Source organism: Chlorocebus sabaeus, chromosome 11, assembly GCF_047675955.1.
Source record: "Chlorocebus sabaeus isolate Y175 chromosome 11, mChlSab1.0.hap1, whole genome shotgun sequence".
Taxonomy (NCBI): Eukaryota; Metazoa; Chordata; class Mammalia; order Primates; family Cercopithecidae; genus Chlorocebus; species Chlorocebus sabaeus.
Window position 1 is genome coordinate 92,443,079 of NC_132914.1, and position 25,865 is coordinate 92,468,943.

Below are 25,865 nucleotides of genomic sequence, written 5' to 3' on the forward strand. Positions count from 1 at the left end.
TGTTCACATGGGAAAGGCGGCAGTTGTTAGGGCTTCTCTACCTATTTCACCCACCAAGTTCTCTGTCCCTACCCAGCTCATCAGGAAATATCTTTTCATTCAGCGCCAGATGGGAATGGGCTAAACAGGGGCAAGCTTGGTCAGACAAGGGTATTTTTTTTTCTCTGTTTTTCCAGCCATGCCTCTTTCCCAAAACCATGCTAACTCCAAATTATTACTGGTATCAGCATACTTATGAAACCACTGTTTACATTTTGTTTTGTATATTTAAAACTGAGAGGCACATGTTAGGTATTATAAATAAAAATAAATATATAAATCTATACATACACAGTAGAGAAAGAGCAGAAAAGAGGAAGGGAGAGGGAACGAGAGAAAGACAGACTTTAATAAATAATTAAAACTCCATCATAATAAAACAAAATTGATCAGAATGGGATTGTGACTGTGTTAAAAAAAAAAAAAAAAAGGTCTGTAGTTTAATTTAGAGAGGCATTTTGAAGTATACAGAAGTAAAATCGGCCAGGCACGGTGGCTCACGCCTGTAATCCCAACACTTTGGGAGGCTAAGGTGGGTGGATCATTTGATCTCAGGAGTTCGAGACCAGCCTGGCCAACATGGTGAAACCCTGTCTCTACTAAAAATACAAAAATTAGCCGGGTATGGTGGTGCATGCCTGTAATCCCAGCTACTCGGGGGGCTGAGGCAGGAGAATTGCTTGAACCAAGGAGGAGGAGGTTGTAGTGAGTTGAGATAGTGCCACTGCACTCTAGCCTGGGTGACAGAGCAAGACACTGTCTCAAAAAAAAAAAAAAAAAAAAAAAAAAAAAAAGGCAGAAGTAAAATGACCTGATATCTGCAATTTGTTTTAAAATAGAAAATTATGAAACAGGAAAATCAGTGGCAAAATCTTGATCATTATTTTTAGTTTGGGTGACTGAATATGCAGTTTTTGGTATTATTTGCCCTAATTTTAAGTATATTTGAACTCTTTGTTTTTTTTTTTTTTTTTTTTTTTTGAGACGGAGTCTCGCTCTATCACCCAGGCTGGAGTGCAGTGGCGCGATCGCGGCTCACTGCAAACTCTGCCTCCTGGATTCACACCATTCTCCTGTCTCAGCCTCCTGAGTAGCTGGGACTACAGGCGCCGGCCACTACGCCCAGCTAATTTTTTGTATTTTTAGTAGAGACGGGGTTTCATTGTGTTAGCCAGGATGGTCTTGATCTCCTGACCTTGTGATCCGCCCGCCTCGGCCTCCCAAAGTGCTGGGATTACAGGTGTGACCCACCGCGCCCGGCCTATTTGAACTCTTAAACAGTGTTTCTAAAATAAAAAATTCCACCATTAATAATGGTACACATAGACATAAGTTGCTGTATTTCAGAGAACCCAGGGCAGGTCAAGAATAGAAACCACTCACATTGCCTACAATCATCATTCTCAGAAAGCATCTTCCTAATCCATGGCTTGAGTGCCATTTAGAATGTTCATTCACATGGATTAAAAAAGGTAGAAATCCAGTTTACAAATAAAATTTTAAAACACATTTCTCAAATTTTCATTATATATGAAGAACAACAAAAAAGAAATAACCCCTCTCTAAACCAAACAAAACCATGCCTTATTTACCGCTACTATTCTAGCATTACTGCCAAAACTGGATGCCATTTAACAGTTACTACGTCAGCCAGCTCTGCTAAATGCTTAGCAAATGTCACCATGTCTCACCCTCAGAGCTTCCCCATGGAATACACATTGGATCTTACACCCGCTGCCCCCAACTACAACATCATCACCCACCTTCACCATTTACAGGTAAGGAAACTGAGAATTAGTAATGTTTCATAATTTGCTTTATAGACAACAGACTACTAAGTGATGAGCTGGTATTAAACCCAAGTGTAGTTAAGGACTGAACCTCTCACCACCAGGTCATTGCTAGCCTCTGCTCATGTTCTCTGCAGAACTACATGATGAGAACACACGCTCAGGGTTCCAAGCAAACATTCATAAAAATTACCATCTCTCTCTCCCTCCCCGACTCCTCACCAGAAGAGTAACAGAAAGCAGAGAGGCAGATGGTAAATTTGAGAATTGCTGTTGGATTCTTCTGGAACCCGGGGAGCATGTGGAATGTGATTCAACTGTGCAAATCATGTCACATATGCTGTTCTTTCATTTAATCATTCCTGGCTCTCTCCTGTGTGGGGTTCTGCCAAGACAATGTTTACCAGCTCTTGATAACACATTTCTCACAGACCACACACATTTGCCCGCAGCATCCAGTGGAGATATTCTAATCTCCTTTTGTAACATGATTAGCAGAAGAATCAGCATCTTCCTCAAACTGAAAAACTGTTAAGTCAAGTATTATTTTCTTTATAGAATGTGTATAGTACAAGAAAGCAAATTTGTGTCAAGTACCACTTTCCCAATGACTGGGATGAACTGCCAAGGGTTAAAAACCTGGCCAGGCATGGTGGCTCATGCCTGTAATCCCAGCACTTTGGGAGGCCGAGGAGGGCAGATCACCTGAGGTCAGGAGTTTGAGACCAGCCTGGCCAACATGGCAAAACCCCATCTCTACTAAGAATACAAAAATTAGCCAGGCATGGTGGTGCGCACCTGTAGTCACAGCTACTCAGGAGGCTGAGGCAGGAGAATCACCTGAATCTGGGAGGTGGTGGTTGCAGTGAGCTGAGATCGTGCCACTGCACTCCAGCCTGGGCAACAAAGTGAGACTCTGTCTCAAAAAAAAAAAAAAAAAAAAAAAGGGTTAGAAACTCTTCAATAGAAAGGATTTGGGGTTGTTCGACCATGCCATACCATTTACTACTTGGACTAACTGCAGGATGCCTCTGAGGTTCAAAGGCCACACCACTTTGATTTGTGAGTAACATTGTGAGTAATGTTCACTAGGAGACTACTAAGTCAGGACCTAAGCCAAGAACTGGGCACACAAAATATACCTCACTTGTAAGGATGCACACTGAATTGAGGTGAAACATGTAATTAACATATGATGTAACGAATGTAGATAAATAACACAGAAATAGTAAATTACCTTATGTAAGTAGCAGGGATGGCTTTGCAAAGGTGATGACAAAGTTAGGGCTTGAAGAGTTATAGGAGTTTGGCAGGGCACTCTGTCTCTCTGTGTACCCTCATTCAGTCTGCCAGGTGTGGTCATCTCTAAGCTGATGGTGCCCAAATACATGCCTCTGGCCCCAACTTCCCTCTGAAATCCAGATCCTTACAGAAACTGCCCTTTGATGGCTGCATTTGGATGTTGCATAGGTACCTTACATTCCACATGCATACCTGAAACTCAACTCCCAATTTCTCCCTTAAAGCTGCTCCTCTCCCAGTGCTCCCTGTCACAGTGCATGGCACCACCTCCCAATTCATAGTATATGCTGGAGTCTCCTCTGAAGAACTCCTCTTATACCCTGTGTCCAATCAGTCCCCTCCTTTAGGCCACCTCCCAAACCATATTCCATGCAGCAGCCGTAAACTCTTTAAAAATTGCCAATCTGATCGTATCATTCCCTTGTATAAGCCTTTCAGTGGCTTCCTGTGGCTCTTAGGCTAAAGAGCAAATCCCACAAGATGGTTCTGCAGCATCTAAGTCACCTGTCCCTCCAGGCTTGTCCTGGGTCATTCTCCTACTCATTCTTGAGCTCATGCCACACTGGCCTTCCAATTCTCTGAATATGTCATGCCCCTTCTCACCTAAGGACCTTGGTACACAGTGCTCCTAATGACCAGGAGGCTCTTCCTTTTTCCTCTTTGCCCCTCTGACTCGTACTTATCTTTCCTAAGTCAATATAAACAGCAAGGGTTGTAGGGAAGAGGCTGCCCTCTCTCCCCCATTGTAGTTTAAGGTCCTTTGCTTTACAGCCTCCTAGCCTCCAGTACTTTTTCTGTGCATCATTTAATCACCCAATACTTAATTGTGTTAATATCTGCTAAGTGCATGTCCTCCTCCAGGGAATGTCAGCTCAGTGAAGGAAGGGCCCTTTTAATTTTTTTTTTTTTTTTTTTTTGAGACGGAGTCTCGCTCTGTTGCCCAGACTGGAGTGCAGTAGTGAGATCTCGGCTCACTGTAACTTCTGCCTCCCAAGTTCAAGCAATTCTCCTGCCTCAGCCTCCTGAGTAGCTGGGATTACAGGCGTGTACCACTATGACCAGCTAATTTTTATATTTTTAGTATAAAATATCAAACGGGGTTTCACCATGTTGGCCAGGCTGGTCTTGAACTCCTGACCTCAAGTGGTCCGCCTGCCTTGGCCTCTCAAAGTGTTGGGATTACAGGTGTGAGCCACTGCACCCAACTTGACCCTTTTAATTTTTAATCTACTATGTCCTGATGCCCAGCACAATGCCTGGCCCAAGGTAGAGGCTCCATACTCCTTACTGAACAAAGGGATGAACTGCAGGTGGAAGTAACACTGTGGAAGGCAGACAGCGGTGGAGATGGCTGGCATGCATGGAGTCACACGCAGATCTGTGCTGATAGAGTATGCAGTGTGTTGGTGGGAGGGGATGGAGAGACTTAATAGGGATGAGGCCTCCTTACCCCCTTTAATATGGGATGCAGTACCAGACTAACTGGTTGGAGGAATTTGGAAGGAGAGCATGGTATACCAATGACATTCAATATGCCTTAGCTCTCTTTCCCTCCTGCCAGCTTGATCCTCCCTTGGAAATTTATTTTTCCTTTATCGAGAACTTTCCAGTTCAATTATTTCTCCTGCAGAGCCCACATTCAGCCCATTATTGGGCTTTTTCTGATTCATACCATTGTTCATCACTTTAACCCGAGACACACCATCATCTACTGCCCACTCACTACCTGGTTGCCCAACTTCTACTCTAGTCTCCTGATGGTCTGTCTTCTACAAAGAAGCCGGTGTGATCTTTTACAAATATAAAGTCGATATTATCACTTAGCTGAAAACTCTTAAAAATGCAATGACCTTACTATGGGTGGCCCCCAGCTCTTGCCCCCAAACTGTAACTCACATTTAATCTCCCCTGGTACTAGGGGAGTACTATGCTCTCCCCGGAGTACTAGGCTCTACCTATACTGGACTTCTTGCTGTTTAACAGACTACACCCTTACATACCTCCCTGGTATGTCTTTTGTTCTTGCTGTTCCTTTCATCTAGGATTTGCTTCCGGTCTCTGATGCTCCTCAGAGATAACTTTTCTGATCCCCCCTCACCCCATAAAAGTTCTTGACCTCATCACTTTCTATCTGCTCAGCCTACTTTATTCTTCTTTATAACACTGAACACTCCAAATTATTTATATGTGCATACATATAAATAAACCCGATTATTGTGTATCTCCCACTTTAGAATAAAGGCTTATCCTTAAAGGCAGGGATTGCACATCCCCAGCTCCTGGACAGGGTAGGTGATGCCCGGTAAACATTTGTCGAATGGCTGATAGTGGACAGTCTCCTTCCCTAATGGCTCTCCATCTGCCAGTCTCCAAACAATGACTTCCTCTCATCACTAAAGTTAGACTCAGCAATGATTGCTCTCAGTTATCACTGCTTATCACTGAGCCCCAGACTACTAACAAAAAGACAAACAGGATTGCCTGGACCAGCTGGCCGCTTGCTGCTGTGGCTACACCGTCTCGCCCACTCATGTTACTACTGCTGCCATCCACAGAGGGCTGCTTCTTGGGGACAAGACTCCCAACTTTGAGGCACTGTTGGCTGATACAGCACTGTTGGCTGTATCTGTTCCCACGACCTTCTAGGAGACTCCTGTGGCATTCTTTTTTCCCACCCTCAGGACTCTACACCAGTTTACACCATGGAGCTTGGCAGAGCTGCAAAGCTGGCACCCGAATTCACCAAGAGCAATGTCAAGTTGATTGCCCTTGTAACAGACAGTACTGAGGAACATCTTGCCTGGAGCAAGGATATCAATGCTTACAACAGTGATGAGCCAACAGAAAAATGCCCTTTTCCCATCATTGATGGTAAGGATCAGGAAGGACCTTGACATCTTGTTAGGCATGCTGGATCCTTCCGAGATGGAAGAAAAGGAATGGGTGTGAGAGCTTGTGGTGTTTATTTTTGCTCCTGATAAGAAACTGAAGCTGTCTACCCAGCTACCACTAGCAGCAACCTGGATGAGATTCGCGGGGTAGTTCTCTCTCTCCAGCTGACAGCAGAAGAGAGGGTTTCCACCCTGATGGATAAGAAGAATGGAAATAGTTATGTTGCTGGGCATGGTGGCTCATGGCTGTAATCCCAGCACTTTGGGAGGCCAAGGTGAGTGGATCACTTGAGGTCAGGAGTTCCGAGACCAGCCTGGCCAACATGGTGAAACTCTATCTCTACTAAAAATCCAAAAAAAATTTAGCCAGGTGTGGTGGCACAAACCTGTGGTCCCAGTGACTCAGAACGCTAGGGCAGGAGAATTGCTCGAACCCAGGAGGTGGAGGTTGCAGTGAGTCGAGATTGCGTCACTGCACTCCTGGGCAACAGAGCGAGACTCTGTCACAAAAAGGAAAAAAAAAAAAAAAGTTACAGAAATATAAACCTTGATCAGAGCCATTACACCTGTCTGGTACTGATCTGGAAATCATGAACATCCAGGTATTTACCTGACAACCAAAGAAAAACATTTTCTATAATTTCCTGAATTATTTAATCTTAATAAAATAGATTACTGTTTTTCACCAAGGCTCATTTTTACTTGGGAAATAGAAGTGCAATTAAAACTTGACTTTTCTATAGGCATTTCCTCCTTGGAATTTTGAAAATAACTTTCTTGATTTTGAGAACCAAGCTCAAGCACTCACTGGGAACATGATACACAGGGGGTCTTAATGTTCTTTGAACTTTCTTTCTTTCCTTTTCTCTCTCTCTCTCTCTCTCTCTCTCTCTCTCTCTCTCTCTCTCTCTTTCTTTCTAGATGGAGCCTCACTCTGTCGCCAGGCTGGAGTGCAGTGGTGTGATCTTGGTTCACTGCAACCTCCGCTTCCCAGGTTCAAGCAATTCTCCTGCCTCAGCCTCCTGACTAGCTGGGACTACAGGTACGTGCCACCACACCTGGCTTATTTTTGTATTTTTAGTAGAGATGGGGTTTCACCATGTTGGCCAGGATGGTCTCGATCTCCTGATTTCGTGATCCACCCGCCTCGGCATCCCAAAGTGCTGGGATTACAGGCGTGAGCCACTTCGCCCGGCCTTGTTCTCTGAACTTTTGTTCAAACTCCTCTATCCCTCAAAAATGAAAAAAGGGCTGAACGCACTCCTGCCTGTAGCACTTTGGGAGGCTGAGGCAGGCGGATCAGCTGAGGTCAGGAGTTCAAGACCAGCCTGGCCAACATGGTGAAACCTCATCTCTATTTTAAAATTTAAAAAGATGGCCAGACATGGTGACTCACACCTGTAATCCCAGCACTTTGAGAGGCTGAGGCAGGTGGATCACTTGAGGTTAGGAGTTCAAGACCAGCCTGGGCAACATGGTGAAACCCTGTCTCTACTAAAAATACAAAACTTAGCTGGGTGTGGTGGCACATGCCTGTAATCCCAGCTACTTGGGAGGCTGAGGCAAAAGAATCACTTGAACCTGGGAGGCAGAGGCTGCAGTCAGCCGAGATCGTGCCACTGTACTCCAGTCTGGGCAACAGAGTGAGACCCTGTCTCAAAAAAAAAGGAAAACAAAAGAAAGAAAAAAGTCACAATGCCAAGTGATCAAGAGTTTACCTGCACTCTCTAAATATTGGTATCTGGTGGATGCTTCAGGTACCCCCAAGAGCTTTGCTTGTTCTGACTGGTAGCTATACAGCATTTGACAAACCCTGGACACAGGTGTTTGTCTTCTCCTGTCATCATGTATGTCAGGCAGCAGTGGTTATTGCATTTCAGAGGAGTAGCACACCCCAGGATGACTCTTGTCGTCCTCTGATTTTGGGAAATCAGACATTTGGTTTGAGTCCTTGACATTCATGGACATAAGCAAAATTATAAAGGTTGTCAGAAACACCTAGGTTCAAATCACAGCTCCATTGCTTACTACTCATATAACCTTAGATGTGTTATTGAACCTCTCTGAGCCTCCATTTTTCTAATCTGGAAGATCAAGATAATACTCACCCCACAAAGTTATCATGGAACTTACAAAATAAATAGAAAACAGAACATGGGCACTGTGACTGATGCAGAGTAATACATGATTCTGGCCACTACTCCATCTGCTCCTAAGATCCTAGCTGATTTTAGTGGTATGGACAATTGGAAACAGACTGCCTGGGTTCAAATCCTGGCTCTGCAAGTATAGATGAGTGGCTTTTCTCAGCATAGAATGGGTATAATAACAGCAACTTGCCTCAACAGGTTGCTGTGAAGATGAAATGAAGTACTACACATAAAGTCTTTATGACAGTGCCTGGCATACAGTAAGTGTTACAAAAGCATTTGCTTCTATTTTTATTAGATCAAAGGTTAAGTCTGAGAAGAGCGTGTCTCATTATTTAGATTGTGCAGTGGAGCATGCTATGACTATTGGCATCTCTCCCTTCACTAGTCAAACCTTCCCAAATACCCACTTCCGCCACTCAGTCAGTAACTCAATAATGCATTTTTATGAGTCATAGAGTTTCAGGTTTCCTTAGCGCTTGAATTACATTATGGTAAGATATGAAGTCACTGCAGGTTCCGGTATGGGGCAAGGTGGTATCATAAATAACAATGGATTTCTTTTCCCTCCTTCCCTCCCTTCTTTCAGAGATGGAGTCTCACTCAGTCACCCAGGCTGGAGTGCAATGGAGTGATCTCGGTTCACTGTAACCTCCACCACCTGGGTTCAAGTGATTCTCCTGCCTCAGCCTCCCAAGTAGCTGGGATTACAGGCACATGCCACCATGTCCGGCTAATTTTTTTGTATTTTTAGTAGAGATGGGGTTTCACCATGTTGGCCAGGCTGGTCTCAAACTCCTGACCTCAGGTAATCCACCCGCCTTGGTCTCCCAAAGTGCTTGACTACAGGTGTGAGCTACTGCACCCAGCTCATAACAACGGATTTAAAGCAAAAGACTTCAATTTGCATCCTGGCTGTGTCAACTATGTATCCGTAAGACAGCAACTCCATTTATCTGTAATTTAGTTTCCTAACTTTTAATAGGAGATTACACCTACCTCATAGATTTGTTAGAACCTTTAAGTGACACATACAAATTTCCTAATAACCTATAAAGCACTAGTTGTTCTTAAAAACAATCTGAGGCCGGGCGTGGTGGCTCAAGCCTGTAATCCCAGCACTTTGGGAGGCCGAGACGGGTGGATCACAAGGTCAGGAGATCGAGACCATGCTGGCTAACATGATGAAACCCCGTCTCTACCAAAAAAATACAAAAAACTAGCCAGGCGAGGTGGCGGGCGCCTGTAGTCTCAGCTACTCGGGAGGCTGAGGCAGGAGAATGATGTCCACCCGGGAGGCGGAGCTTGCAGTGAGCTGAGATCCGACCACTGCACTCCAGCCTGGGCGACAGAGCGAGACTCTGTCTCAAAAAAAACAACAACCACCATCTGAAATAGTCACTTAAAAAAATGATCAGCAAAGCACTTTCACCATTGTTATTCTGTTCAGAAGAACATTTTAATCTCTGTGCTTCTAGCATACTATTGCCTCAGCTCTCAGCCACTTCCTTGCATGATAAATCAAGAGTAAAACTGCACGGTATTGGGAAAGAAGAAAAAGAAGAAACAAAAAGTCAGTAGTTAGCTTAAATGCAAAAAGTGCTGGCAATATCTGACCCTGTTATACTGACAAATATCTATTTTTATATATTCTTAAAATAGGCCAGGCACAGTGACTCACACCTGTAATCTCAGCACTTTGGGAGGCCAAGGCGGGAAGACTGCATGAGCTCAGGAGTTCAAGATCAGCCTGGGGAACATACGGAGACCGCATCTCTACAAAAAAAAAATTTTTTTTTTTTTTGAGACAGAATCTCTCTCTGTCATGTAGGCTGGAGTGCAGTGGTGGGATCTTGGCTCACTGCAACCTCTGCCTCCTGGGTTCAAGCAATTCTCCTGCCTTAGCCTCCTGAGTAGCTGGAACTACAGGTGCCTGTCACCGTACCTGGCTAATTTTTGTATTTTTAGTAGAGATGGGGTTAAATCATGTTGGATAGGCTGGTCTCAAACTCCTGACCTCAAGTGATCCGCTCAGCTCGGCATCCCAAAGTGCTGGTACTACAGGCGTGAGTCACCGCACCAGGCACACATAAAAATGTTTTTTAAGTTAGCTGGGTATGGTAGTGCATGCCTGTGGTCCCAGCTACTCAAGAGGCTGAGGTGGGAGAACTGCTTGAGCCATGGAGGTGGAGGCTGCAGTGAGCCGTGATTGTGCCACTGCACTCTAGCCTGGGTGGCAGAGTGAGATGTTGTATCAAAAAAAAGCCAAAAACCAAAATTTTCCTGACATTCCCTAGCAAGCAGACTCAGAATGAGGGAAAAAAAGAGAAGAAAAAACTTACCTGGCTGAGAGAATGAAGGAACGTTCTACACTTTCAATCTTTAATTCATTCTGATAGGCTTCTTGGGTAGGTTTTCTGACCTGGAAGAAAGCACAACAATTTGAGCTGACTCATCCTACTGAAAACTGTATTAATGAGCTGAAGTCCAATGGCCCTGGCTCTGACATCCACGACAAACCTTCCTATCCAGCTTTCTCTACTGCTATTCTCCTTCATCTACTCTATGCTCCAGACGAATTGAAAAGCCCACATGCTGGCCCACCTTTCCCACCTCCAGGACTTTGCTCACAATATGCCCTCCACCTGGAATGCCTTTCCCCTACATCTCAGCATGGCCAAATGTGACCTATACTTTAAGGTCCACTGGCTCTTCCTCTTTTCTCCTTCTTTCCTAGTTGCTCTCAAAAGCTGCAGGCCAGTCCCCACCGTGATCATCAAACACTGCAAGTTGTTTGTTTTCTTAACTCCCAAAACTGTAATTGTGCCTTTATAGTGATACTCATTACTGTCTACTTTATAGGTATTTATGTGTAGTGTACTATCTTCCCAACTAGTTGCTAAGTCCCTGGGGGAGGAAAGACAGTAAGAATCATGCTTCAACTTATCTTCGTATTTTCCACCAAACCTATTGTTTTGTTTATAGTAGTTCTCAAAAAATATCTTATGAATAAATTAACACATGAATGAACAAATGACTACATGAATGAATAATCAAAAGCATGAACAGGCAGGGTGCACTGGCTCACGCCTGTAATCTCAGCACTTTGGGAGGCGAAGGTGGGTGGATCACTTGAAGTCACGAGTTTGAGACCAGCCTGGCCGACATAGTGAAACCCCAATTAGCTGAGCCTGTAGTCCCAGCTACTCAAGAGGCTGAGTCAGGAGAATCTCTCAAACCCAGGAGGCAGAGGTTGCAGTGAGCTGAGATCGCACCCCTGCACTCTAGCCTGGGCAACAGAGTGAGACTCTGTCACAAAAAAACAAAACAAAACAAAAAAACCCAAATGCATAAACAGTAACATATATAGAGAGAAAAGTAAAGGATGTAAGAAAGATGTTTATCTTAGGGAATTTTCTCTAAGTATATCACATATTTGTTGTTATTATTTTTAATAGAGATGGGAGTTTCACTACATTGCCTAGGCTGGTCTCTTAACTCTTGAGCTCAAGCTATCATCATCCTCTCTTGGCCTCCCAAAGTGCTGGGACTACAGGTGTGAGCCACTGTGCCCAGCCTTTATTTGGGTTTTTTTTTTTTTTTTTTTGAGATAGAGTCTCACTCTGTTGCTCTGGCTGGAGTGCAGCTGCACGATCTCAGCTCACTGAAACCTCTCCCTCCCAGGTTCAAGCAATTCTCCTGCCTCAGCCTCCTGAGTAGCTGGGATTATAGGCATGCGCCACCATGCCTGGCTAATTTTTTTTCCTTCTGTATTTTTAGTAGAGATGGAGTTTCACCACGTTGGTCAGGCTGATCTCGAACTCCTGACCTTATAATCCACCAGCCTCAGCCTTCCAAAGTGCTAGGATTACAGGCACGAGCCACCACACCCGACTTTATTTGGGTTTAAAAACAAATCACCTGGGTGGGCATGGTGGCTCACGTCTATGTAATCCCAGCATTTTGGGAGGCCAAGGCGGGCTGATCACTTGAGGTCAGGAGTTCAAGACCAGCCTGGCCAACATGGTGAAACCTGTCTCTACTGAAAATACAAAAACTAGCCAGGTGTGGTGGTGGGCACCCTGTAGTCCCAGTTAGTTAGGAGACTGAGGCAGAAGAATCACTTGAACCCAGGAGGTGGAGGTTGCAGTGAGCCAAAATTGCACCACTGCACTCCAGCCTGGGTGACAGAATGAGACCCCGTCTCAGACAAAACAAAACAACAAAACAAAACAAATCATCTAACAGATGCACAGACCTTCATTCCAGCCAATGAGAGCATGTTGTTCAGTTTATACATCCCAGACTGCACTGGTGTTGTATACAGCAGGGCATCATTAAACTGAAAAGTAGAAACATTTCACGGGACAAAGTAAAGATACACATTTCCGCTACAAAGATTTGGACAAGATACAAGATTAAAGGATAAATAATACCTTAAAGGATAAATAATACCTCTTTGCTAATAGCTCTCTGAATAAAATACTTATATTCTGCTATATACACTAGAACTACCTAGAATGTTTTATTAGAATATAATTTAAAAGGTAATTTCTGGAAAACATGCTTTATTTCCAAGTTCTGTAACAGATTTAATGTTTTTTGAATTCCAAATCCCACGAAGGTATTACAGTCTGCCTAAATAAATGATTAGAACAATTTTCCAAGTTAGAAATGGAATAAATTCCAAAAGGAAATAATCTTCTGGTTATGCATCATAGCAGACTTTATTTCCCATACTTGAAATTCAATTAAGCAGTACGGCCAGTTAAAGAAGCCACCAAGGCTGATATGTGAAGGTGCTAAGCTTATCTACCATGTATAAACGTCTCCTTTCCTTAAGCAACTATCCCTACCTCGGCCAAATCAGAGCTACACAAGTCCTCTTACCAGGAAAAACATTCGAGGTTGCATCACTTTCCGAGACAGCTTCATCAGAATTCCTTCTTTGAGAAAAACCTGATTCATACAAACACCCATTTAGTCCTACCATCACAATACAATGACAATATAATCTCCTTTTCAACTTTCTTTCCCGAGAATGTTTTTCATGACAGACTGCGGAGCCACAGTTCCCTTGAGATTTTTTATAGTCATAGTTAATTTTAAACCCTTAAATCATTTAGGAATCGGACAAGCAGCAGGGTTGGATAAATCCAATATTGGCCCCAGGGATACTGCATGGAGGGACATGTAATTGACTGAGCGTGTACTTGATCCTGAAGCATATCCAACATCCTGATAACTGCATCTTGTAACTTTCCTGAATTCATTCCCTAGGCCACTTTTGTGCTATCCGAGGAGGATCAAAATACCAATTTCCTCCCTCCCTTCATTATCATCTCTTACATTAAAGATTTTAAATGAAATTGTCTTCAAAACTGTGTGAGGTTGCTGGCATTACACAATAAAACGATCCCATTAAATCAGATACTCTGTGGGGTCCCTTGCCGCTCCCCTAATTGAATTGGACTTACTTCATGAATGGGCTTATTCCTAATTCAGTTGTCACAGTGACTTACATCATGAATGTTTTGAACGGATAAAGTGATCAAGACTGAGAAGAGTAACAAAAACAACCTATTTTTATAACAGAAATGATAAACAGATACAGATGGTACCTAAATGCATCATATTAAGTTTGCAAAAAGCAATCTAAAACGCTTACCCGACCAGGCTGCACAATTTCATGGTGTCCATTTAAGCTGTACTGAATTTGCATAAGTTTCTGAAAGTTGTCCTACAGAAAGACAATGGAAAGCATATGAAGGCCTGGGCTTTCAGGTTCAAGACCACACCAGTCACTGATAACAAGACACTTACTCCTTGCTTCATGGTGTCATTGGCGTGGTTGGCTACCTCTATAACAACAGCAAGGGCATCTGAAAGAGGCAGGAACAAAAGGTGCATTTAGTAATTACAATGGAAACAAACAGTTTGCAACATTAAGCAATTCCTGGGGACAAGATAGCTAGTTTATAGCAACCAACCTCTGGAGGAGCTTAGTTGACTGTGAGTAGGCAGTCAACTAAGGTTCAATGAAGGCAAAACCAAACCAAACCAAACAGCACCACCACCACCAAAAACCTGGTCAAAACAATATATAGGGAAATAATGAGCTAAAAGAAGACTCTAAAGAGACACTGTAGACCATGTTTATTAACAGTATGAATGTCAGGGTTGTTTTATGCTGTGATTTGATTATCCTATTCAAGTTTACAAGGATAAGGATGGGATTTCACCTGGAAGATAAGGACCATCAAAGTATAAACTATCTGGGAGAAAAGGATGGTGAGGGAAAAGGATATTGATATAGGAAATGAAAATTATGAGAAATGACTAAGATCAGATCTCAGTCTCTTAATCTGATTCCAAGAGGCATGAATTAGAAATGGGGGAAATGCCACATGGAAGCATCCTAGATCTTAGGAATTTGCAAGCGTCATTTTGTGAGCTGGGTTATTAGCTTCATGGGCCGATCTGTGTTTTATTCTTTTTATTAACCCTTTGCCTTTAGCAAAGTGTTTTTCCATACTCCAGCCTTGTTATCTTTGTAACTAGGTCTAAAGGAAAAAGTTTGCATTTTGTCAGGTTTGGGGCTGCAGTTATTCTCAACTCAAGGCCATAGTGCTCCCTTAGGGACACATAAACATGTGTAAAGACAATTTTTGGTTGTCACAATGACCAGGAAGATCCACTGGTCTTCAGTGGGTAGGAGGCAGGGATGCCAAACTCCACGCACTACTCATTAGAAAGCCACACAAAGATTATTCAGTACAATACGACAGTAGCATTCCCACTGAGGAAAACTGGTAGAGTGTTAGAAAGGGAAGCATCTCCTCCTGAGGCTGCTGTGGCAGTGACAGTGGTCATCAGCAAAAGGACTATTAAATAAAAGACTGGCTGGGTGTGGTGGCTCACGCCTGTAATCCTAACACTTTGGAAGGCTAAGGTGGGCGGATCATTTGAGCTCAGGAGTTCGAGACCAGCCTCAGCAATAAGGTAAAACCTTGTTTCCACAAAAAATCCAAAAATTATCCAGGCGTCGTGGCTCATGTCTGCAGTCCCAGCAATTTGGGGCGCTGAGATGGGAGACTCATTTGAGCCCAAGAGGTCAAGGTTGCAGTGAGCCCAGATCACACCACGGCACCCCAGCCGAGGTGACAAAATGAGGCCCTTTCTCAAAAAAAAAAAAAATTAAAAACAACAACAACAAATCAATTTCTGAAAAGGGGTTGAGGTGTTTTGGTCTAGTTATTGTAATCTATCAAAGGACAGTCTTCCTGGAGGTTTCTGTATTCTTTCAACATGTATCATCATCACTATTATTAAAAGCAAGCAGGTTTTCCTTACAGAGAGACCCCGACTATATATCAGATTTTTTTTTGAGACAGAGTCTTGCTCTGTCTCCCAGGCTGAAGTGCAGTGGCATGACCTCGGCTCACTGCAACCTCCACCTCTCAGATTCAAGCAATTCTCCTGCCTCAGTCTCCTGGGTAACTGGGATGACAGGCGCACACCAGTATGCTCAGCTAATTTTTGTATTTTTAGTAGAGACAGGGTTTTGCCACGTTGGCAGGGCTGGTCTCAAACTCCTGACCTCAGTGATCCACCCGCCTCAGCCTCCCAAAGTGCTAGGATTACAGGTGTGAGCCACGGTGCTCAGCCATATATCAGAATTTACAGCACCTGGTACCCTCTTCACAGCAGGTATTCAAGAGGTTACCTTAGACACATTTCCTGCTTTCTGGCCTGCTGGAATTCCCAGTGGACAAGGGAGAGATGCCTTAAGATTTAATGGATGACAAGGCTGCTGCTGCTACTTGGTCACCTAGTCTCCCAAGCTCTACCTTCCCCACTCCATTCTGTGATTCTACTTTCCCCATGTCAGCCCTGATGCCTCTATTCCTTTAACTCTTCTCCCTACCTTTCAAAGTTATACTTGCCTCACCTTCCTTCACCCTTGGAGTCTCATCCACACTGCTCACCACTCTTTTTTTCTTGAGACAGAGTCTTGCTCTGTCGCCCAGGCTAGAGTGCAGTTGTGGGATCTTGGCTCACTGCAACCTCCATCTCCCAGGTTCAAGTGATTCTCATGCCTCAGCTACTGAGGAGCTGGGATTACAGGCATGCACCACCACGCCCCACTAATTTTTGTATTTTTAGTAGCAAAGGGTTTCGCCATGTTGCCGAGGCTGGTCTTGAACTCCTGACCTCAAGTGATCCACCTGCTTCAGCCTCCCAAAATGCTGGGATTACAGGCATGAGCCACCACGCCCAGCCACTGCTCACTATATGATTGCTGTGCCTCTGGCCATACAGTGGGCCTCACTGTTCACTGGTTTTCTCATCTGTCTTTGCTATAGCATGTAATTTCCTTTAAATAAGCTCCTTAATCTCTGACCCTGAATTTGTTTTATGTGTGAAATTGACCTAATAATTTACTTTCATTGAAGGCAGAAGCCCAAGACCCAGGACAGATGTTTTCTTTCTATTCTATAAGTTCCATATACAATTTGTGTCCTCACGAGAGGGGCTGCCATCAGGTATGCTCATTTTTCCTACCCCCCATTCTCCCACTCATCTCCAGTCCTACTTTTTCCTGCAAAGCTTCCCTGCCTCTTCAACCTTCATACTTTTCTCTGTCATCCAAATAATTCTGTCCTGCTTGGTGCACCCTTACTTTGAAGTCATTTGCTTTGTTCTTTATTTGATGGGTATTATAAACTTTTTCATCAAATAGATATGATCACTGAAGACAGGAAACTTGTAAGATCCCCAACCACAAACTTTTCCTTTAAAAAAATCTACTTTAAAAGCATAACGTATACAAACAAAAGATGTTAGGGAAGTGAAATGATTAAGAGAATAAATAAGAATCTCTATCAAAGGGGTTAAAAATGTTAACTTTTTATTCTGCAAATGTAAAGGATATACAAGAATGTGATCAGGCTGGGTGTGATGGGTCACGCCTGTAATCTCAGCCTTTGGAAGGCCAAGGCGGGCTGATCACTTGAGATCAGGAGCTCGAGACCAGCGTGGGCAAGATAGTGAAACCCTATCTCTACAAAAAAACCACAAAACTTAGCAGGGTGTGATGGTGTACACCTGTCATCCCGACTACTTGGAGGCTAAGGCAAGAGAATCACTTGAGCCCAGGAAGTTGAGGCTGCAGTGAGCCGTGTTCGTGCCACTGCACTCCAGCCTAGGTGACAAAGTGAGACTCTGTCTCAAAAAATTAAAAGAATAATAATAATGTGATCGAAATTCATAAAATTAATAGTTTATTCATAAAATTATTAATGTTTAATATGTTTCTGCAGTTAGAACCAGGGGTTGCTGGGCATGGTGGCTCATGCCTGTAATCCCAGCACTTTGGGAGGCCAAGGTGGGCAGATCACTTGAGGTCAGGAGTTCGAGACCAGCCTGGCCAATAAGGTGAAACTAAAAATACAAAAATTAGCTGGGCATGGTGGTGCATGCCTGTAATCCCAGCTACTTAGGGGGCTGAGGCAGGAGAATTGCTTGAACCCAGGAGGCGGAGGTTGCTGTGAGCCGAGATTGTGCCACTGAACTCCAGCCTGGGTGACAGAGTCAGACTCTATCTCAAACAAAAAAAGAACAAGGGATAGACCTGTGACATTTGAAAGAGGTTGTTGGGGTTAAACAGAAACACTCAAACAGAATTAATCTGTGTATATGTGTGTGTTATCTGCAAGAGAGGGAGAGAGAGAGATTGTGAGGGAGAGAGACACAGATAGGCAGACAGACACAGGAACTCCAATTATCCCACTAGCTATGAGTCCCTCATGATGTAATGGACTGTTTCCCTTAAGTACTACTATGGGTGAGGGAAGGCTAATATCCTAATGTTAAACAGTCCCAGAATAATATGCTTTTATAGACTCATCCCTGCTTTGTAGTTTAGTCACTTCATGGACTCATGATTTTGAAGCCTGAGGACCTTGCAGATGTTCTGGTTCAATCCTGTTTTTGAAAGACAAAGAAATGGACCTCTAGGGAAACTGAATATGGCACAAGCACAGAGTGACTGAGTACAGGAGGGCAAAGCTTCCTGATCTCAGCCACCACGCTGGCTCTCCCCACCGCCAGTCGCAAGAGGTTGGTTCTCATGCAGGGCTGGCTTTGGGTCTCCCCTGTCCATATAATCTCACCTATCCCAGCACTGCTTTACTACTTATCTGGTTCTATGTGAATCTGCTCAAAATGGAGTTTTCAGGAAGGCCTCAAGTCTTTTTTTTGAGACAGAGTCTCGCCCAGGCTGGAGTGCAGTGGTGCAATCTCGGCTCACTGCAACTTCTGCCTTCCGGGTTCAAGCGATTCTCCTGCCTCAGCCTCCCAAGAAGCTGGAATTACAGACGTGCACCACCATGCTTGGCTAGTTTTTGTATTTTTTTTAGTAGAGAAGGGGTTTCACCATGTTGGCCAGGCTGGTCTCAAACTCTTTACCTCAGGTGATCCACCCGCCTCGGCCTCCCAAAGTGCTGGGATTACAGGTGTGAGCCACTGTACCCGGCCTTCAAGTCGTATGAATAGAGTTTGTAACAGATTTTGTCATCAATATATTTTTACTTTCGTCCACTACCTAAATAAACATAATATAAAAACTTCTGCAACCACAAAAGTTATTTACCTTGAGTGTCTCTGTAATCTCCAGCATCTTCTATAAGATTCTTTAAATAATCTAGAAAAGAAGAAAAAAAAGCATTTGAGTACAATAAACCAGTGAGCCCCAAACACATATCTTTCTTTTTAATACTTCCATTAGTCTTGCTGTTTAATATACATGCTAGTCCAACTTGTGCTAACTTGTGAAAAAATAAAGCCCTGAGATCAATTTGGAATCAAGACATAGCATCAGAGCTAGAAAGAATCTTGGAGGAAACACTGGTTATTTTAGACATGAGGAATCAGATTACTGAGCAAAGGATCTCACCCAAGTCACATAACCTCTTGGTGGCAAAGCCAGCATGAGAATTCAGGTCTTCTAATGCCCAGTTCAGCTTTTATTCCAACACATAGGAAAGTACCTTAATCTTGAGATCAGACATACATCTAGTATAAAATTCTAAGGCATTAATCCAATCCCTAAAAGACTCCTGGATTTGTTCATCTAAGAGTCTAACAATGCTCAGGACACCAAGGGAACTCAATATATGTATTTAAACAGGTGGTTTTCAAATGGGGACAAACTTGACCCCCAGGGTACATCTGGCAATGTCTGGAGACAGTTGTGGTTGTCATAACTGGGGAAAAGGGGGTGCTACTGTGGCTAGTGGTTAGAAGTCAGAGATGCAGACTGGACTCGGTGGCTCATGCCTGTAATCCTAGCCCTCTGGGAGGCCGAAGGGGGTAGATCACTTGAAGTCAGGAGTTCAAGACCAGCATGGCCAACATGGGGAAACCCCATCTCTACTACACACACACACACACACACATGCACGCACACACATGCATGCACACACCCGGCAGAGATGCTGCTAAATATCTTATAATGCAGCCCTGCAACAACAACAAAAAAATTATCTGACAACAAAAAAAAATATCAATAGGCCTGAAGTTGAGAAACCTTGGTTTGGATGAAGATAGTCTGTAAATAAGCAATGTGGTATATAGTAGTTATTATAATACAGAAAAAAACTGAGGCAATAGAGGAACCTATATTTAATAAATCTTTGACACCAAGGACAGTCATGGAATTTCAAGGCAATACTTCCTTCTCTGTTGAGAAATGCTGGATGGTCTCCCATTACCTGTGAAATTAATACAAATTCCTCCCTGGAATTTAAAGTCCCCTGCTACATAGTCCCTATCAATTTTTCTCTCTCTTGCTACTGCCTAAAATGGGCCCTTTGTTCTGATTAAATTTGATTCTGTGCAACCCCTTAAACACTCCCCATGCGTCCCCTGGCTTCACACCTTTTGTCCCTAATTGTCCCTTTTTCTCGATCCCTTTCTCTGTCTCGCATATACAAATTCTACTCATATTCTTCAAGGCTCTTCTTAAATCCCACTTCTCTTAAAAAATTTCCATTTGAAAGAAACATTTTCTCCCTTTGAGTAACACATGACACAGCAGTCTCACTTTATGCTTCTATCATTTTCTTTTTCATTAGACTCAAAGCTCCTTGTGAGCAAGTCATCTGATACATCTTTCTCCCTCACACAGCACTTAGCCAGGGGCTTTGCACAAAAGGGACAACAAATGCTTACTGAATAAAAACAATTCACTTACTCATTCAAGACAGAGTCTCACCCTGTCACCCAGGCTGGAGCACAGTGATGCAATCATTGCTTACTACAGCCTCAAATTCCTGGACTCAACCAATCCTCCTGCCTCTGCCTCCCAAATAGCTATGACTACTGGTGTGTGCCTCCATGTTTGCATTTTTTTTTTTTTTTTTTTTCCTCAGAGACAGGGTCTCGCTTTGTTGTCCAAGCTGGTCTTTAACTCCTGGCCTCAAACAATCCCCCGGCCTTAGCCTACCAAACTGCTGGGATTACAGGCGGTGAGCCACTGCACCTGGCCAATAATATTTTACTTTTAAGTTAGGATTGCATTTTAGTTGAGGTAAAAGGCAATAAATGCTAAAACCAATTCTAATGCCAGTGGGAACTGAGAAAATGAAAGGAGGAAAGGGGTGTTCAGAAACTGAATATATCTTTATCAGACCCAACTGCTAGTTAGTACTATTATGGAATAGATATAACTTCACCTCATGGATTTATGAAATCATGCTCAAAGGAACAAAGGAAAACATGGGTATCGGTGCCAGATCTTCAAACGTAACAGATGACACAAGCACATGCCCAACTGCTGAAACTTCGTAAATCTTTGAGACAGTGATCTAAGAGCCTGTGTGAGTCTAGACGTGCACATTATAAATATCCAGCACTGGCAATAAGCCATGGTGAGATGTTATGTATAAACATAGCAAGCTTCCCTGCACCATGGCATAGGTTCTATCTTGCCAGAAACCATCGCTAGCAATTTAGATCTTAATCTGAACAAAGAGAGCATCCGCCCCAAATATAAAGGAAAAATGAAGTAGGCACACAAAAAAATTTAAAAACCCAAATTAACAAAATACATAAGATACACGTTACACTTAGCCTTATCTGGAGATGAAAATAAACTTATTCTCACTCTGACCCCACTCAGAATGCATTCAATATATTACATAAGCTGTGTTTTCTGAGTGCAAACAGTTAACATTTCTGTGGCTGAAAGTTGACAGGGTTGGGGAGACAAACTTACCCTCCCTATTAGATGTTCTCAAATCCTAAGCTACCTCATTAATCAAGTGATTTTCCTTAAGCTGTTAGTTAGCTGAAGAGTGTGGAAAGGAACACAGATTTACCTAAATATCAGACTCATGGCGAGTTCCTATTTTGTCTTAAATTTCTGTTCTTTAATACAGAAGTATACCAATGAAAACAGAGATACTTCTCTAAACCAAAAGGGCTACCCAGAAGATGTCCATATTAGGAAATTCTGACCTCAGAATCACCATGCTGAGCCTGATAAGCTTCTAAGTTGCATTTTCTTTGCTTGTACTCAAACATGAACTTTTATGAACACAGTTTAAATACACTGAGCAGAAAACCCACCATTAATACGTTGCAACATCATGCTATTAATCAAGGAAGTAATGGAGTTAGGTTTACCCTCCTTGCCAATTTTTAAAAATTTTGGTCTCCAAAATTCAACTCTCCAACTTATTCATCCATCCATCCATCCATCCATCCGTCCATCCATCCATATTTTTAGGGCATCTTCTTGCTGTATATCTTTTTGAGGACTTTTACCTTGGCAAAGAGAGCAGGACCAAGATCTCCTTAAACAGTTAAGAATCACCTGGGGCTTTAACTGCAGCATAAGAATGTGACTGATCACCCTGAGTCAGATGGGAGGAACAGTGAAACCAGTAGCTGGCTCCAGTGACTGTTATAACGCAGGTGAAACCCAGGAAAGGAGACCAGACAGACACGCCTATATTGGTCATAGGGAACCATCTAGTACCTATCATTTAGGACCTGGTATGCGGCAGAAGCTTTCCTAATAACAACGAAGAGAGCAGTCATTTCAGTTTGCCATGTTAGACTGGTAGTATTCTATGACCTTTCTGTTCCTGCCAAAACAAATTGAGCATTATTCAAAACTTCACTAATAAAACTGCCTCAAATGCCACTGAGGTTATTTTTATCAAAGGGAAAAAAAGCAAATGTTGGTTCAGTGTGTAGGTACACTACAAAATATACTCTCTGGCCACCAGGTGGCATCACTGATTAATAAAAGTTAATGAACTCCATCACCATCACCCAACATGAGCAGCAAAAAATTAACTGGAACACAACATACTATGTGCAACTTTCAGGGATATGCAAGTTACTTTTTTTATTTTTTTGGAGGAAGGTCTCGCTCTGTTGCATAGGCTGGAGTGTGCAGTGGTGTGATCAATGCTCATTGTAGCTTTGATCTCCCAGGCTCAAGTGGTTGTCCCACACCTCAGCCTCCCAAGTAGCTAGGACAACAGACCTGTACTACCATGTTGGGCTAAGTTTTTGATTTTTTTATAGAGAAGAGGTCTATGTTGCCCAGGTTGGTCTTGAACTCCTGAACTCAAGTGATTCTCTCACTCTGGCCTCCCAAAGTGCTGGAATTATAGGTGTGAGCCATGGTGCCAGTACAAGTTAATTGTTCTCATATAAAATGCCCAAGGTCACCAGGCACGGTGGCTCATGCCTGTAATTCCAGCACTTTGGGAGGCCGAGGTGGGCAGATCACGAGGTCAAGAGTTTGAGACCAGCCCGGCCAACATGGTGAAACCTCCGTCTCTACTAAGAATACAAAAATTAGCCAGGCATGGGGGTGCATGCCTGTAATCCCAGCTACTCGGGAGGCTCAGGTAGGAGACTTGCTTAAACCTGGGAGGCAGAGATTGCAGTGAGCTGAGATCGCGCCACTGCACTCCAGCCTGGGCGACAGGGCAAGACTGTCTCAGGAACACCACCACCAACAAAAAATGCCCAAGGCCGGGCGTAGTGGCTCATGCCTGTAATCCCAGTACTTTGGGAGGCTGAGATGTGCAGATCACTTGAGGTCAGGAGTTTGAGACTAGCCTGGCCAATATGGTGAAACCCCATCTCTACGAAAAATATAAAAATTAGCCAGGTGTGGTAGCGGGCACCTGTAATCCCAGCTACTCAGGAGACTGAGGCAGGAGGATTGCTTGAACCCAGGAGGTGGAGTTTGCTGTGAAACGAGATCATGCCACTACACTCTAGTCTGGATGACAGGGCGAGACTGTCTCAAAAAAAAAAAAAAAAAGAGAGAGAGAATGGATGAGGACCCAATATATACTGTATCTTGTTGGAGATCTAAGTTTTCTGTATAAGGGTTCCCAGGGAGCCTTACCACCACTCATTGATTACCTAATCAATAAATAACCAACTTAGAGCAGAAACTAGGCGGAAGTACTGTTAACCATTACTAAAAACTAGTCATCTATGGGAATCTGGGACTTTTTGCATTCAACACCCAGTCAGATTCCTGGACTGTGCACTGAGAAATGTTTGGCAGCAAAGCACAGAGGAAATGAGTGTATAGGAGGGATAACATTCCAAAGTCAAGTGTTTTGAATTTGAGAACATGTCTTGCTTTGTATTTTTCAGATTTCGTCTTTCCTCCATAAATATGTAGTGGGATCAGCAACACATACAGAATTATGGGATCCAGAGAAAAATAAGTCTAGTCAATATGCCTTTGTAAAGTTTTACGAAGTTTCAGATTTTGTGAGAAACAACCTAAAATTAGCCTGACTTGTGAAACAAAGTACTGATCATTTTAAATATCAAAAACAAGCATCAAGTGTCAAGTTACAAAACATACTGACACTTCAAGGCAGCTTGGTGAAGTGGTCAAGAGCCCTTGCTCTGGAATTAGAAGACGGCCAGGTGCAATGGCTCATGCCTGTAATCCCAGCACTATGGGAGGCTGAGGTGGGAGGATACAGCCTGGGCACACAGTGAGACCCATCTCTAAGTCTTTAGATGATGATGATGATGATGATGATAACAATAAAGACAGAAATGCTTACTCTGCCTGGTCCAGCCATGTCTAGTCGAGGCATGGGACTTTGGCCATGCCCCTTAGCATTTTTTTGTGTTGATATCCTCATACATAAAATAACTAGGTTGAACAAGAATGAAAACTGTTTTCATTCTAAAATATCATGAAATATATTTTGTCCAATAATAAAATAAAAAATGAAAAATTTGAAAAATTAAATAATGAGGAAAACTTAAACTATGAACACCTCTTTGAGAAAAACGATTACTAAACTATTTCCTTGCTTTTATAAATGCTTGATTTGACTTAAAAACCATCCTGGGGTATATCATACAGTGCTTAGATATTCTATTAGCTCTTTAGTGCATTTAATTTGTTTTGCCTATTTATATAAGTAGGATGGCAATACATCCTAATTTCCCCATATGATCTTGCCTTATACCTGCTGTCCAGGCATAATTATAAATACTGTCCTCTTTTACTTTTGTAAGTTAATGGGTTTGGATTATAAGTAACACTGATTACTACCATCAGCTGCGGTGGCTCACACCTGTAATCTCAGAACTTTGGGAGGCTGAAGTGGGCAGATCAACTGACGTCAGGAGTTTGAGACCAGTCTAGCCAACATGGCAAAAACCTATCTCTACTGTAAATACAAAAATTAGCTGGGGGTAGTGGCGCATGCCTGTAATCCCAGCTACTAGGGAGGTGGAGGCAGGAGGATCGCTTGAACCCAGAAGGCAGAGGTTGCAGTGAGCCGAGATTGTGCCACTGCACTCCAGCCTAGGTGACAGAGCAAGACTCTGTCTCAAAAAAACAAAAATAAAAATTAAAAAATAGGCCAGGCGCAGTGGCTCAAGCCTATAATCCCAGCACTTTGGGAGGCCGAGGCGGGAGGATCACGAGGTCTGGAGTTCGAGACCACACTGACCAACATGGTGAAACCCCCATCTCTACTAAAAATACAAAAATTAGCCGGGCATGGTGATATGTGCCTGTAGTCCTAGCTACCCAGGAGGCTGAGGCAGGAGAATTGCTTGAACCCAGGAGGTGGAGGTTGAAGTGAGTCGAGATCGTGTCACTGCACTCCAGGAAGGGCGACACAGTGAGAATTCATCTCAAAAGAAACAAACAAACAAAAATTAAAATAAATAAATAAACAAAGCATGCTTTCTTCCATATTTCAGATTCTTTCCTTGGGATCAAGGAGAATAATTTTTTTTTGCTTCATGATTTGTGACATAGAAAAAAACTAAAGTTAAAAAAAATTTTAGGCTGGGCGTGGTGGCTCATGCCTGTAATCTCAGCACTTTGGGAGGGTGAGGGAAGTGGATCACCTGAGGTCAGGAGTTCAAGACCAGCCTGGCCAATATAGCGAAATTCTGTCTCTACTAAAAATACAAAATTGGTAGGACATGGTGGTGTGCGCCTATAATCCCAGCTACTCGGGAGGCTGAGGCAGGAAAATTGCTTGAACCCTGGAGGCACAGGTTGCAGTGAGCTGAGATTGCACCACTGCATTCCAGCCTGGGTGACAGAGCTAGACTCCATCTCAACAAAAAAAAAAAAAAAAAAAAAAATTTTTAAGGCTGGGTGCGGT

General features: G+C 43.2%; 1 protein-coding gene and 1 pseudogene across 3 annotated transcripts in view; one reads left to right on the forward strand and one right to left on the reverse strand.

Moving 5' to 3' along the window:
* The window catches only part of FGD6 (FYVE, RhoGEF and PH domain containing 6), a 137,448-nt gene that overhangs the window by 18,779 nt on the left and 92,804 nt on the right, over positions 1-25,865 (reverse strand). For all 3 annotated transcript variants that reach the window (XM_037996690.2, XM_008004289.3, XM_073021004.1), the window contains exons 9-14: positions 18,827-18,877; positions 13,996-14,054; positions 13,841-13,912; positions 13,063-13,131; positions 12,431-12,514; positions 10,515-10,594 (exon numbers count right to left, since the gene is read on the reverse strand). In XM_037996690.2, coding sequence (XP_037852618.2) covers positions 10,515-10,594; positions 12,431-12,514; positions 13,063-13,131; positions 13,841-13,912; positions 13,996-14,054; positions 18,827-18,877 — 415 coding nt within the window. The remainder of the gene's footprint in view (positions 1-10,514; positions 10,595-12,430; positions 12,515-13,062; positions 13,132-13,840; positions 13,913-13,995; positions 14,055-18,826; positions 18,878-25,865) is intronic.
* Positions 1,722-6,550, forward strand: LOC140712708 (peroxiredoxin-6 pseudogene; annotated as a pseudogene).